At 39.5% G+C, this 16,611-nt stretch overlaps 1 protein-coding gene across 1 annotated transcript in view; it reads right to left on the bottom strand.

Moving 5' to 3' along the window:
• Positions 1-16,611, bottom strand: part of pde11a (phosphodiesterase 11a) — a 37,615-nt gene that overhangs the window by 8,090 nt on the left and 12,914 nt on the right. The window contains 9 exon segments of the mRNA XM_018675798.2: positions 2,818-2,908; positions 5,630-5,739; positions 6,790-6,897; positions 7,031-7,177; positions 9,640-9,690; positions 10,663-10,755; positions 10,847-10,923; positions 15,232-15,298; positions 16,335-16,467. Coding sequence (XP_018531314.2) covers positions 2,818-2,908; positions 5,630-5,739; positions 6,790-6,897; positions 7,031-7,177; positions 9,640-9,690; positions 10,663-10,755; positions 10,847-10,923; positions 15,232-15,298; positions 16,335-16,467 — 877 coding nt within the window.

The raw sequence follows: 16,611 nt of genomic DNA, 5'->3' as shown, positions 1-16,611 counted from the left end.
ACAGCTTTAATCCAGGCCCTTTTTCATAGTTATTTAATTATTTGATATCATTCAGTAAGAGCTTAGACTACTGGCAGTACTGTCTGTTATCATCTTCTCATAGATCATTAACCTGTCTCTGCCACAATTTCAGCAATTATTGTTAAATGTATGTATTTTTAAGATTAAAAATATTTGTCAGTTACTATTATTTGATTTTTATTCTCAATTATCTCAAATAATCCACCCGTCATCCAACTTTATTCACAGTTTGCCCCCAGAAAAGAACTTTTCTTTTGGAGTAATCATTCTGTAGCTCAGTGGAGGTTTTCCTTAGGTGGAACATCAGATTGAGCTGTTGAAGCCAGCTCTGGTTTTAGTTTATAAGGCCTTTTTTAAAAGACATTTTCACTCATCATGGAGGGGAAAAGAAAAGGTGTTACTAAAATGGCCATGTTCTATTCAAGTGTCCCATTGGGCCAAAACAGTGTGTGAGTGAGCTACCACTGGTATGCATAATACCAGGTATTATATAGTCTGTTGTAATGTCCATAGCATGCACACTACTTTCTGCTTACAGTCCCATAGTGCAATTTGACACATTTAATAGACATGAAAATTACAGTCATACAACACTACAGCTGTCAGTGATGATGCAAAATGACAGTGATTCATACGTGGCTACAATCTTGCTTAACTGCTCACTATACAGTAAACTACTGAGTGTCTTTTAGCATATGGAATAGTGCATGAGAAAACCACAGGGTCATTTTGCATTTCCAACATGTCAAAGAGTCTTTCTTAGAAAAGGCCTGAATGCACAATTAAACCATTATGATGTTTAAAAAAAAGCAATCATAAAACTGAATGAATCTCTGCTGGGCAGGAGGGAAGCCAGCAGCTCCCAAGCAGCTCTTAATAAGTAAGCAACATCTCTCACTTGAGGCCTCTCTATCATTAAAACAGGCCTCCCCCCATCATTGTATTATACATTCATTCACCACTTAGACACCTTCCTCTAGAGGATGGAGAGGTTGCCTGTGGAGAAAATGGAAGATGAAGAGGTAATAACAGAGAAGGACCAGAATGACAGCACGATAACGACCCTCAAAAATTAAACTAGAGCTTTAAAACTGGATGACCACTGTTTCCTCTTTAAACGCTGACAATTTGAGTCCAAAGACTCGCTTAGCACACCATTCATCAGCTCATGAAATATTCAACTATGTAACAGCAGAGACACATACGACTTCTCTCATTCTCTTACAATTGGAGCGGATGAAGGAGGGAGGCAAGAAAAATAGTGAAGTGAGAATGAGAGGTACAAAGGGAGTGAGTGACGTTTAAAAGTTTATATTTTAATTAATGGTTCGTGCAGGCTGGCAGGATGGAATCGTGAGCTTTCTCTTCTACTTGAATTAGCCATACTATTCATTTATATGCTAATACGACAGCGGTAGTTCAACCCCAGTATCAACAGAAACCATTATGATATTCCAAGCAAACATTTGTCAGCTTACTGTGTTGTCAGTACCATGATAATGAAGCCACTGGAACCTACCCTGCTAAGCCTTGTCTCAGCGGCTCCCTCAAAACGTCTTTAATTACGACTTCATGCAAACCCAGTCACCTGGTAAAATGTCTCTCTCAACCAATTACCACCAAATCTATCGCCTCTGTAATTACATTGATTTGAGGGCAGTATGAGCTATTTGTTTACCTGCTCATATACAGCAGACATAGAGGCGCCACATGGTTACCTTCAGGCTCAGTTGGTAATTTTGTTAAGGAAAAGTGGGCTTCAATATTTTGTTTAATTTACATGGTTAAAAATATAAAGAGAGAGATATGGTATGAAAGACTATGACTTTGATTCTGGACAGGTGGCATGCATGGGAGTAACTGTACTCATATTAACCAGTCAAGGGTTTTGTAATGGTACAATAGAGGCACAAGTTACATTATATTTAGACATATTTAGACAGCTCATTTGTTTTCTTGCTGAGAATCAGATGAGAAGATCAACATCACTCTCATATCTGCCTGTTAAAGATGAATCCACCACCAGCAGCATAAGACTGGAAACAGGAGGAAACAGCTGGTTGGCTGCCAGCCTCACGGTGACAGGGAAGTCACTGCCTCTGGACATAAAAACTGTGCGACACATAACATCCAGGAAAACCACAATTTGTCAGTTTTACCCTTTGATATTTTTTTGGATGAAATAAGCAAGATTTACAGATAAACTGATTTTTGTTTTTAACCTGTGGACAGATACAGGCTAGCTGTTTATCCCCGTTTCTAGTCTTTGTGCTAAGCTAAGCTAACATGCCATTTATCTCTTAGCAAGACAGCCCAAAATGTCAAACTATTCCTTTAAGTACACAACTTTAATGTTGTTCCACCTGCAGAGTAATAGATTTTTCTCACAGCAGCCATTTTTGGCATGTCATAGCACTAAAAAGCACAGAAGTTAGTGACATTAACATTAAATTTTTCATTTTGGTGAGCTAGATCCAGGGTCCTGGTATTGTGTATGTTGTCTCAATGTAATGACTCACTGGGACACCTGATGGAAGTGAACCATTTTGAGCTTTTGAAAAATTTCTGACTGACTATTTGCTGTCATTATAGCTCTGTCATGAAACTAATTTAAACACAAAATACGGCAGAGTAACATCTGAACCTTGGAAATATGTTGGTGTAAGGGTGTTAAAGGGTTAAGAACTCGGCTGTAAATGGCATTTAGAATCATAAAATAAAATATATTGCACAAATACAACATGCAGTCAATCTTCATGGTAACTGCATTGCAGCAGACACTGGAACATAGTGCACCTCGCTCTGCAGGATCATAACAGCATGGTTGAAGTGGTGGTGCTCCAATGTAGCAGAGGTCCCATAAAGCAGAGCAAGGGCTGAACCCGTCCTGACAACACACACACACACACACACACACACACACACACACACACACACACACACACAGGAATCAAGAAGAGGGATGACATAATCACATACTAAGAAACAAAGTCTGAGTCTGTTGTAATTCCCTCACCAATTCACTCTGCACGCTGTCGCCAACTTACGGCTCAATAATAAAAGAAACTGGAGAGCCATAACCTAAACTGCAGCTGAAATTCAACCATTCAACACTGAATATGAACATCATTTAATGTGGAGGAAAAAATACCAGAACTGAAGCTTGTGTATTAAAAGTGAGGCATGTGGGTCGAGGTTTTTAAAGATTGGGATATTACAGTAGTTTGTTTTATTATATTTTAGTACTGCCTTCAGTTTTTATTTTGGTTTAAGTTTGTCCGTCATTTCCACAGTAATAGTAAAATATAGTTAAAATGAATGCATATAGCCCTGGTGTGCTGAATTGTATGAGTTTTTTCAAATGATCAATTTATGTTGGTTTCTGTTCAAGTTTTAGTATTAGAGTCGGAAAGCTCTGTACTCCACCACATTGAATTTAATATGAGTCAATGGCGCTTGCATAAAATTACTGGCTTTTAGCTTTAGAGTGTGTTTGAGAGTGAGCGCTGCCGTGGATCATTTGGTACCGGGCCGCACAGAAAGAATGAATAATTTATATTATTTTATGTTATTGACTATTGTAGTCTGGGCGGTGTTTTATTTTGAAAAATGAACCTCTGCCCATCATATCCGTCTGTGCCTCCTGATACCGCTTGACACATACCTTTTTGTCATGGCTGTGATGCCTGGTAAATTAAGCCAGTTAGCCAACTAGTTACAATGAGAAAAAAAACAAAACAAAACAAATGTCTTTGAAAAGGGAAAAGGCCCAATGATGAGACAGCAAAAAAGCCTAAGACTTCCAAGAAAAACAAAGTTTAGTGGGAAATACCAGGAGTCCTACTTAGTATACGGCTTTATCGCGACAGGTGATTCACATGCTCCAGGCCCCCTCTCACAATATGCGGCAACAGGCTATCAAACGAGATAGTGAAGCTTTCAAAACTGCTTCGACGCATGGACACAAAGCACCCTGCGTTAAAAGACAAGCCGGAACCCAAGTTCTTTGAAAAAGAAAAACGTGAACAAGGAGGACAGAAGCAAGTCTTCAGGACCACCACAGCAGCAAGTGTAGCTGCACTGAGAGCATCGTACTTCGTTGCTAACCGTGTTGCTAAGGCTAAGAAGTCTTTCATTGTTGAAGAGCTGATGCTGCCTGCTGCTGCGTTAGGGTGAGTTGTATTTATAATGCTTTTTACGTGTATTTGTTTTTATGCTGCATCTATATTCCGGTAACTTATCTTAGTGTCTACTAATGTGTGTCCTCTTTTTTGAAAACCAAAATATGGCCACCCTAGGTACATATTAACACTACATAATATGTTTATATGTTAATATTATTTACCACAATCACATATTTGTTGAACCGGTGCGTTCGCAATCTGTGGGACAGCAGCGTTTCTGAGTGACAGGTAAACGTTACCAAGCTAGTTAGCTAACTTGTTAGCGTTAGCTAATGCAGTCTAATGTTAGCTATCTAGCTGGCTAGACTTGTTACCGGTGCTTAATTTGTAAATCAAGAGGCCCTGGTACACAGAGAGGATGCTGTTCCAGTGGGTCTAGCTAACTAACAGTCCTAAAGTTGTCACAACAGGTTGCTTTCAGTGTCTGTGGTAAAATTAACTATTTGGTCAGAAGAGACGTGGAGAGGCTGTATTAGTTTGATTGCTAATTAGCTATCAGCAATATCACAGTTGAGCAAAGTGTGTGAATGCCAACAGGCTACCCAGCCTTAAAAAATTGTTAAGATAAAGGTTTTTTTTTCTAGAATATTTTCAACTAGTTGTTGCAATGTTGTTGCTGTTAATGTTGCTGTTCATAGGTTAAATAAAACAAAGTACAAATGTACGGCTATAAAATAAACCTGTTCCACTTATGCTTCCGGACCTCAGTTAATTGTTTTCTCTAAAGGATATAATTCCTGTAATGTTTATATGCTATTGATATTACACAAAAATGAATACTTAAAGTCTGCACAACCTCATAGTCACTGAAATTTCTATTTAAAGTTTAAAATGCTGTTGAACTAATTTTGAACTAACTGACAATCAACATTCATGTAAATCCAGACCATTTAGCTCAACATTAACAAATGAAACTCTACCAGTATTTTTGACAGCTAATGTGATGAGAATGGCAACAACAGCATTTCAAGAGGTCCTGTAAATGGGTGCTTATGGGGGCCAAAACAAATCAGTCAGCTGGATAGCACCAACTCGTGATGTACTTACGTTCAATAACAACAACAAAAAAATAATAATTTAAGCCTGCAGATGAAAATACAAAAATGTTCCTAGTTCAGCTCATGATCATGTCTGTCTTCCACCTGGTTTTCATCTTGGTTTTAGTTTACTTAAATAACCTTAGTGAGGGCAGAGGTCACTAATTTCAATCTTAATGTGCTCAGAGTCAGCACTGTTTACAGTCTCCTCATTGAGCAGACCCTTATATAAGCCTTATACAACTTGCCACTTGACTCTTGCTGATCTGGGCTCAACTGCTACAGGCAGCTGCAGGTCAGAAAATACACTATAAACAGTGTGTAGGAGGGAGCATGTTTATGTGAATATGTGACAGAGAGATGGAGAGAGAGACAGGGAGCACTTACTTCGCCTGAAAAGCGTTGTTGGTGCCCCTGTGGTCCAAGTCATGGCACACACAGCCTACAATAAGTGCTAAGATCTCCACCTCTGTCAGCGTCTCCTGGAAGCCTGCCGTCTGATTGACACAGAGGAGGCCAATAAGAAAACAAACACACACACACACACACTGTGAACACCACACAGCTGCATCAGTTTTTCTCTTATTCTATGAAACTCTGCGGAGTACATTGAATAAAAATGGAAAACACTCCAATAGCAGCATCATCCTAAAAAGAAAAAAAACAGTATCTCCCTAAAATGCCAGTGGGACTGCAGTAAAACAGTCATGCAGGGAGATTTATGGCTTGGATGAATGGGTTCTGGAGGCCATGTGCTGAGTGAGTCACTATAGGTCATTGTGGGGATAGCAGCAAAGATAGCACGGCCCTCTCATTAAAACACATGGCAGGAGAGTGGAGGGCCCCAGAACAGCTTACACACTACTATTTCATTTCCCTCTGCCAATAATCAATTCAGATGGGACACCATGCATTAATGCTGTGCTTGATTAAAAGAGCTACACTGTGCTGTTTGTACAACAGCGTGCGTGTCTGTGTGAGTGTGTCGCCCCAAGGACCTGATAAAGTAAAGGCCTGCTGGAATTGCATGAAGTAATTCTCTTGGGGTCTGTGTTTAAACAAACATCTCTGGTTTGGCTCTGCACAGAATAGGCTGTTTGTATAGTTAGTATCATTTAGGTCTCTGTGATTTGAACACAGGTCAAACAGAGATGTGTCATGAACTGTCTACTTTTGACAATAACAGGAAGTTGTGCATCATAACGTGACACCTCTCACTTGTATAATGTGAGGAGATAATGTGAGGTACAAAAGAAAAAAACTTTGTGCAATCTGGAATAGTTTCACCTCTCTGAAACCAAACTTCTGAGAGGTTTAGTGGGAAATAACTTGTTAAATGTTAAATGTGACTGTCAGGTAAATGTAGTGTAGTAACTGAAATGTAGTAGAGTAAAAGTAGAAAGTAACATAAAAAAAAACAAGTAAAGCAAACATATATGAGTAAATTTGCTTTGTTACACTTTACTCCTACCAACCTCCTCCTTGTGTGCCGGGCTTTTAGTAATGTTTGTAATTAGTAAATTGTAAATTGCTCTACTTATAGTTACCGTTAGCATGGCAAACATGCACTGGCAGACGTTGAAGGCATGTCTCCAGTTGTGGTAGAGGACCATTCTGTAGTTTTTTCTGACAGTCAGCAGCCATCTGCACAGTGTCTGGAGGGGAAGTCAGAGAGAGAGATGAGCACATGGGTCAGTGGTCATTGCGAGGATACCAAAGGAACAGTGTTCTGGGCAAATTCAGTCAAGTATTCAAAGGAAAATAGACAAAGTAAGTCAGAGCTCTTACCTCATAGTCAATCTTGAATTTCTGCACCATGCCCAGCTCCATAAACATCCTCAGAGCGGCCGTTATCATGGCATCAACGTCCAGAGAGAAATCGTCAAAGGACAGCTTATCAATGCCCAGCTCGCAAACCAGGGGGATGTTAGCAGCCTGTTTCATCATGGTAGGATAAAAAACATTGAGGGAGAGAAAGACAGTGTGAGTTCAGAGAGCAGAGGAGGACGGACAGGTCAGAGGATGGTGTGCTATTTGCAGAGGATACATGGAAATATGGAGACATGGTAATTAACACTCTGAGGACTCAGTTGGAGGGGGTTAACATTAATGAGGGTGAATTTCACTGTTATTTACTTTCGGAGCTCATTGTTTAATATTGCAAAAAAAATTGATGCTGATTTATCAACAAAAACAAAAATGCTTAACACATGTAATTCCAATTAACCAGATTCATACTCAAGCATCCATGTCCTCTGTCTTCATTGTGGTCTAACGAGGACAATGAGCAGATGCGGCCTTTGTAGCCCCAGTCAGCATTTATAACGCAAGCATTTCTCTCATTCTAATGAGTCAAAGCTCTCTTACAAATCTGTGTTACAGTTTCACTACAGTGCTGTCTTGTCTTTTTTCTTCAACTCCTGCCTGACAGCCACCTGAGCCCAATGATTCCCGCACAAATGTTTGCCTGTCAGGTGAGCAGGTATTCTCCTTTCTCTTAATTCACAGCCCCGGGTTACGAAATGTCAGCCAGGTTTGTTTGCCACTGCTAAGGCTCTATATGTAGAGCAGTTATGAAAGAAAGTGGGGGGTGGGGGCAGGAAGCAGAGCACGGCGCAAGATGAGGGGGCTGAGAGATCACACAAGCACACTGGAAAGCAGGGTTCCTACTTCACAGTAATGGCCATGGGGGAAAATCCTACACATGAAAGTGCAGGAAAATAGGTCATATCTATATTTCAGAAATGTCATGTCAATTAAAAATGTAGATATTTTCATTTTTTCATCTTTAGAAATAATGCATCAAGAATGATTGCCTATTGATTAGAGTAATCCATCTCAAATACCACAATTAGTTTATTTTCATTGGGGAATTGTCTGCCCATACTTATGTTTGCAAGCTACCGCGGCTCTTTGGAGGAACTGGAGAATAAAGTCTAGGTGACAGGCTGCCAATAATTCCTGTCTGTTGCCATGGATTTTTTTCTTCCCCATTAAAGTTAATGAGATATTGTTATTTAATTAGAAAGTATATCTTAATTAAAGGGCCCATGACCAAAACAAATGCACTGTGAGGTAAATTTCCAGGATTTTACCTCCCTGTAAAACACTGTTGTATTTTAGTCATAAGAGAAGTCTACTTTATTGCTGTTGAAACTGAGGGGTTTAATAGGATCAAAATGCACCTTTAATGGTGTTATTTTCTTTAATATGTCTTAACTGAACTGACTATGAAACCAAGACATTAAGGAGCACATCTACTGAGGTAGAGCAGTAATGAAATTATACTACGGCAATTATCTGCACCACCATAGCAAACCTGATGATCACAAATTGTAATCTATAGTGAGAGTGTACAAACTACACAAGACACCGTCCTCAGCAGAAAACTCCAGATCAGAAAATATTCACATGGTCCCTTTTAGAAGGCAGTGACAAACAACCTATGTTGTCATTGATGTATGAGAACTCATTCGACTATTCCAGGTCACTAGGGTGTAAGAAGTGACTCTACCATCATACTCTACTCTGTGTAAAAAGTATCTTCAAACATAGTTATTTAGAGCTGCAATTAGTCTTTCAGCTGCATTTGTTGTTTTATTAAAGGGACCACATGTAGTCAGTCTCTAACTTTAATACACATTTGATGCTCATTAATAGCAACAGTGTCGCAAGTAGGTGGTTGGGGTGGATGGTAGGAATACAAAGATCACTATTGTCACAGGAGAGATCGGGTTTTGCATCCATTGTCCCGTCGTTTAGGTAACAAAAGCACTTTGATTAAGGTTAGTGAAAGATTGTGGTTTTGGCTGAATTTAAATGAAACACGTTGTGTCTGATATCACTGTGAATGGTGTTTTTTTGTGTGTCAAACCAGGCCATGATCTTTCATAAATCTTAACCAAGCGTGGTGAGTGCCTAGACATAACCATAAACACATGTAATAGGCACTACAAGTCAATATTTTACTCTAACGGAGAAAAAAAAGATAAAATCCTGTCCATGTACATAAATCACTACATTGAATTTCATTACTGTTTCAAGAACCGTTGTGAGACTGGCCTGGGTAGCAGGATGGTGTGTGTGGAATTGTCTCAAAATAAAGTATAATACCAGTATTCATGGAAATTAAGGAACATGTCATCCAGTGGGTCAGTGTGTTTTCAACGATGTAAGTACACAGTACAGAGGAATAACATATATAATGTTTTGGCTATGGAGGTAACGTTACTGTTGCTAAAGGATAATGCTTTAAGAACAAACAATGTCTTGAGTTGTGACTTTAATATCTGTGTAGAGCTAAAACAGCGAATCCCCCAAACTACTGTAACTGTGGAGAGAAACAAATGGGTTTTGCTGAGACAAATGTAATGAAGGCAACTGTGAATATCTGTTACCTTGAATTTGTCAACTTCAGTCTTGGAGCAAGTGGCATGGTAAGACAGAACCTGCAAAATAATGACATAGTGCATTTTTCAAATCATTAAGATAACCAGTAGGGCTCTAAGAGATGTACAACTGTGGTTGTGGCTGAAAATACTGCACATTTGTGTTACTGCATTTCAGTGGATCTTCCAGATGAGGAAGTTAACGCTTGCCTCTAGAACAGTCTACAAGAGCAGAGATGTCAGCCCTGATTCCATCGCCATGTTCCCTTCATTTCCTGAGAGAAATACCTCGCACAGACCTGCAGTTGCTTATTTGATCATAAATGCTCATGTTTATTCAGTGCTGCCAGAAGCAATGCATCTACATATTAGTGCATTCCATGTCTCTCCTTTAACTGCTCTATCGCTCTGTTCTCAACTTCTACCTTGAAACAGAGTGGTGCTAACTATTATAATACACCTGAAAGCTCCCTATTGTAATCTAAGGACATACTGTAAAGGCTGAGTAGTGCTGAATGGCTACATACTGCAGGGCAGATGAGAGATTGCTTTTCACTGCCTCTCATTAATTTTCAATAAAACCTTTGTGAGAAGGTTATCTACAATGAGAGATCAGCACTTTTTTCATGCGCACATTCTCTTGGAAATACGAGACTAAAAAAAGGAGCCAAGCACAAAGACCCCTGAGAGAGAATAAGTCAGAAGAGCCATTAGCCATGCAGCAGCTGTTGTGTCATGTGACTTCTGGGTAAACGTCGCATCATAGAGTATATGTTGACTGGAAAGGAAAATTATAGAAGAACAGATAGGGAAAAATCATCTGAGAGGGCATGAAGCTAACACAAACACAATGGACATACAAGGAAACTGAAGTAGAAAGCAGGAGCAGCAATGAATCAACTGAAGTCAACATTCTGAAGCAGCGTTGCAGGTTACATAGTGATAGAAAGATTTGTTGTCCAAAAAATTGCATATTCTCTTTTTCTTAATGTGGTATGAGGCAGGAAATCAAAGAAGATGTTGTATTCTTACATCTAAAGCCACAGATTGCTTGGCCCAAGACTTCTTCACCTGGTCGTACATGATGGTGTTGTTGATGCCCAGTCCACAAAAGATCACAAATGCCTAAGGACAGAATAAACACAGAAACACTTAACTATAACAGTTTCCAGTCGCCTCCCACTGGATACTTAATGTAGAAATGCAGGTGTAATACCTCAAAGAGACGCTGGTCTGCATCATCAAATGGTTTCCCATCCAGCCTGTTCAGCACTTGAGCAACGCCTGTTACACAAAAAATAGTTTATCCATCCAGTAGGAACTTAACAGTAATGTTTTAGCCCTGATATTGGCTTGAGTGTGTATGTGTGTGTATGTATGTATATATGACTTCAATTACAAGAGGATCACACCCACACACTCCATGTCATTGACTAATATGCATCATATATATAATGGGAATTACAGAGACACAACATCCTCTCATATAAATAGCAGTAGGCTATACCATAAGTATATGCAGAAATTCTACAAACGACCTGGTTATACCAAATGATAAACATATAGCACTGACGTAACTGAAACCCAGAAAACTTCAGAGCCAAATCCACAGAGGTGAATGGATTAGTTCTGTAGCTATGAAACAATTTGTGTTTTCCATTTCTATTGGTGTCATTAAACTTAAAATTAGGGCTGATGTCTTCTCAGATCTATTTTTGCTCTCTCTGTAATGAGGATGTAGTTTGTGATGAGTTGTAGCACAGGTGGCCCTGAGCATAAGCAAATTAAATGGCTCCCTAAAGCCCTGTGGCCATCACATAATCTTTAACTACACCATCGTCCCACTGTCACAAGCATTATTTTCCATTATCACAAAAAATATCAAAAACCATGATGTGACAATAATTTACAGCTACATTATTACACACAGGTGACCCATTGTGTTGTGTGAGTGTACAATGCAGTTTTGTTACTGGGTGGAGAAAGAAAAATTCTGCTCGGGTCCTGAGCTGCAACCAGTTCAGCACCACAAGTCTTCAGCAATTTATACCAAATTACACTACACAACCAAGCTCATCTCAAAACAGTCTTCATAAAGTTTATCATTATGGGACATGCAGTTAATGCTTTTTTAAATTATACTTTGTGGAACAACAAACAGTGTGCTGTTAGCTAAAATGTCTCTTAACCTGCAGGGAATATCTATCAATTTTGCACAACAACACACATTTATGTCCAGGAGTAGTCAAGTCAGAGTTGAGCTCCTTTTCCAGGACAGACTTTAAAAAGGCCGTTCACTCACAGTCACCATGCAACCTCTCAGAGTGTGAGAATGGGGGAAAATTGCAGTCTCCAGATGTGCGAAGCTGATGGTGACCTGTCTGACTAAACAGGCTCACAGCCTTAACCCTCGCATTGTCCTCTGGGTCAAAGTAACCTGGTGGCCGACAATGTGCCTTAGTGTGTGTGTGTGTGTGTGTGTGTGTGTGTGTGTGTGTGTGTGTTGTAGGATTTGTTGTTGTGCATGACATTCGTGATTCTGAAGCGGTTATCTTTTGTTTTTGAATAATAGTAAGAAGAAAAAAGTATACGGAATACGAAGGCCAATATGAAGGGCAACGGAAGGCTTAATTGCTGCCAAAGGTACAACATACACTGACTTGGAGGTGGTGAATATTTCAACAGACATTTATTTTATGGATTACATTTTTAATTAATGTAGACTACTTTGTAGAAATCTTTTTTCACATTTACATTAATGGGTCTTTTTCTGTTGATTGATGTCAAAAAAGCCACATTAAATCTGCTTTGATTCAGTGAGAGACAATAAAATCTAAAAGCTTCCAAGAGGAGTGAATACATTTTATTGGCTCTGTAGGTTAAACCCCACAAAAATGTTTAAAATCCTGAGCAACTATGAGAGGGCTCAGTGTTAATATGATCACAATTCTGGTCTGACGCTTTATCAGCAGGTGTGAGATCTGAATCCTGACTCCACACACTACAAGATAATCAGCTGCCTGTTTTGAGCAAACTGAGTTTTATCTTGAAAATCTGTCATATTTAAACTTATGGTTGTTTCAAAGTTAACGCTAACTGTAATATGATGAATTTATGAACTAAAAAATGTCAGTTACAGCAATTCATTTAGATTCCAAAAAATAAAGTGGCATTTCAGGCAGCTAAACCAACATTTTTTTAATAATCGTTTTAGGTATTTGAAAACTCTAGGTTTTACCAGCTGCATTTATTACAGTGAATGTCACTGCATGTCATGAAAGGAAGTGCTAAAATTGATTTTACTCACATTTGATATTTGACATTAAACATCATTATTGAGGTTGTAGTCACAACAGTATTTCTTGTGGTTACGTTCTGAAGGAGCTGGCTGTAACCTTGACAGATGACTCAAGGACGGGACTTTTTTTTCTAACTGCCTGTATCCTTGATCTGAGAATTTCATCTCCTGCTGCTTTGTTTGTATATTATGGTTTTTCACTCTGGATCCTCAGGTACCACCCACACATGCTGCATTTCTTTCCCCCTTCACTGTTTCTGTTCTTCCTCTTCCCTCTTCCCTCCCCAACAAATGCACTTACACCTACGCAAAGAAAAAAAAAAAGAGTACTCACAGACATCACATGCACATACACATACACCTGTCTTAGCCAACCAGTCACAGCAAATATGCTGATCACTTTGCACTCAAAATAAAACTAAAGACTTCTTGCGTCAAATCTCAGTGGACCAAGAGGAGCTGCTGTCAATGCTCCTCCCTGCAATATCCAGCACCAAAACCAGACTAAAGATCAATGATTTATCAGAGTGTCAGCATGGTGTTGGCCTGGGGCTGATCCACAAACACAAAGCACACGGGCACAAGAAGGGAACTCCACTTCCAAGTGTGGAGCTGTGGTGCAGCATAGATCTAATCACACACATGCAGCCTCAGCTGAACGTATGCCCAAGCTCCCCTCTCCCCTATTCTCTTCTATGCAGCAAAAATGGAAGAAATTTTTTAAACCCTACTTTATGACTGCAACAAATTGCCACATGATGTTAGTGCTGAATATAAAACTGCATCATAGCACACAGCACCACAGCATTTGGCCATAAGATTGTGGACAAGGTTCTTTACTGTTTCAACATGATTGTATCCATGTGAAGAGATGTCCAAGAAGAAATGCTTTTAGCAGTTTGATGTGGAAGAATCGGACTGGCCTGCACAGAGCACTGACCTGAGCTCCATCTAACACCTTTGATAAGAGCTGGAGTGCCAACTGTGAGCCTGTCCTTCTCACCCAACATCAGTGAGAACATCACTGATGTTGTTGTGGCCAAATGAGAGCAGCTGCATGATTGTCTACACACTTTTGGCCATATAGTATATTGCACTTTTCTAAATTTAATCTCCTCTTACCAATATATGCAAAAACAATAAATGATTAATGATATTTTTTTACACACAGTGTTGCATCTTGTTTTATTTTGGTGTTTCCTGTTTACCCCACTATGTTAATCATCTGATTGGCGCACACCTGTGCTGAGTCTATATAGGCCAGCCTTCTTGTCCACTTCACTCTCTCCACCCTGCTGCAGCAGCACCTTTGGGGTGCAAGGTATCTGGTTTTCAGTTATTCATTCATTTATTTCAGTGAACTTTAATGTAGTAAACTCTCTCCTAGTTTGTGTTTGGTGTTTGAGCTAGCCATAACACAATAATGGGCACTCATCCAGGATACCAAACCTAGTCCTTAGTTTCTAGTTAGTCAGGTCATCTATGTGTAGCCACAATAAATGGGTAAGGTAAAGTAGTAAGCCCACAGATGGAGAAGAACTGGAGTAGTTTAGAATAGGAGGTTAGACATGTCAAAATCCTGTCAGAAGAGTAGCATGCAGCTGCCATGATGACCTGTGTGAGGCCTGCTTTTTGTGAATGAGCTGTAATTATTTGGGATTTAATGTAAAAAAAAAAAAAAAAAAGCTGTTCCACTTGGTTAAACCCTGTACCTTTTGTGTGAGTTTACTTGTTTAGCATCCCTTTTGGTTTGTGCTCACATTTTTCTTGTGTGGATTTTGTCTATTGTGTTTCTCTGCTTTTGCAGTCTGCACATTGGGTGGTACTTTACAGGGTATTTTAGTGGGGAACAGTTTGTCAAATGTTTTCTTTGGCTTAGCGTCACCATTCATGCATCTTTTGGAAACCGCGTTTTAAGTTTGGAGTCTGAGTGTATTTGAAGGTGATGAAACATGCCACTGCGTGTTTGTGGTGCCCATTTTTGTGTTACCACTTTAGACTGGCCACAGCATGACTGGACATTGCTGTTGCAGTGTGCTCTTAGTTAGTGCACCTTGCAAAAAGTGGAAACACAAGAGCTGTTGTGGCATTTGTGTTCCAGAGGTGGTCTCCACTTATTTAAGTGTGATTCTCAGGGAGTTTGTGTGTATGCTCAGACACATGAAAAATTAGGGGGAACATTGGTCCTGGCTGTTTTGCCAATATGCAGTGGTCACTGCTTTGTTTTCATGATGTACCTGCTTGCATAAATGTACTGCAGCATGACAGTGATGTGCAACATTAGTTAACTTACCAATAATTTGGATGGTTGCTGTTCCATATGGGAACACAAAGCACAGAGCGGATGTGGAAGTCTGAGAACTGGTCCGCCTAAAAAGAGTGAGTGTTAATACAGTATAAGGATTACAATCCATCCTCATAAAAAACACATTTCCGCTATTCTTCATTCAATTCATATTTTTTCACATTTTAAACTGTATTTTATTTAGTGAAAAGCTGGAGCCAATCCCAGCTGACAATGGGTGAGAGGTGGGGTACACCCTGGACAGATTGCCAGACTATCGCAGGCACATATGTAGTCAAACAACCGTTAACACTCACATTCACACCTACGAACAATTTAGAGGTGCCACTCTTTTACTTAAGGCAAACCACGTCAAACTTTTGCAGCTGGCAGCTAGATGCAGTGCGGACTGCTACACTGGCCACAGTGGGATTTCATTTAGATCTACCCAGCATCAGCACCACTCTGGTTACCGCTTCCTAGTTTGAAAGGCTTTATCACAGATTTATTAACAGCTGACAAATGAAACTGGTAGTATGTAATTTTTAGTATTAGTATTGACTTAAGTATTAAGTCAAAGGCAGTTGGACTTAATGTGAGGTCTTGAAGGCATTTCCAAGAGGCTTCATCCATTATATTCTCTCATGGCCTTTTTAATATGTTCAAGCTCTGTGAGTCCATAAGATCACATATGAGTTATTAAAGTCAGATGAGATGGCACATGAGAGTCCAATTAATAAAGGTGTGAATTGTTATGATATCATCTTGAATGTTTAATGTTAAGACAGCAACATAAACTGATAAACAGCTCAGGGATGGATGTTAGTACAACAGTGATGGTCCCCCAAGCCATTTCGGTCTCTCAGCAAAATGCTTATTTGCAATGCCATTCAAACAAAGCTTCCCAAGTGGTGGGTGTAAACATCCATCCCATAGTAGTTTAAAGTGCCGGGCCAGCTAGTGGAACTAAAGAGGCCTCTTGGATTACAGGTGAAACATCTTCAGTACCAAGCTCTGAGTCTGCATTGACATTGTACTTCTAAATATGAATAATACCTGGATTGGATTTTCGTAAAATCCTGTGTGATGTCAAATCTGAAAGGAGTGTTACTGTGTGTTTACCTCGGCATCAAAGCGAGGATCCTGATAGGCATCACTAATGTTCACTGGTAGTCCTGTGGACGCTACAAGCTCTGCAATACTGTTGTTGATGAGCCAGTCTGAGTAAGATGATTTCTCCATACTGTCTTTGAAACTAGGGTCAGACAATAACAGGGGAGAAAGGCAAACGAAAAAGGATATGATTTTTTTTCTTTTACATTTTTCTAACACACTCATTTAGCTACTAACTTTGTTATCATGAAAATAAAAATAAAAAATGCCCTTTTTTATTGTATTG

Source organism: Lates calcarifer, linkage group LG1 (assembly GCF_001640805.2).
Source record: "Lates calcarifer isolate ASB-BC8 linkage group LG1, TLL_Latcal_v3, whole genome shotgun sequence".
Classification (NCBI taxonomy): domain Eukaryota; kingdom Metazoa; phylum Chordata; class Actinopteri; family Centropomidae; genus Lates; species Lates calcarifer.
Note: the sequence above shows the minus strand (reverse complement) of the source record. Positions and strands in the feature narration are given on the sequence as shown.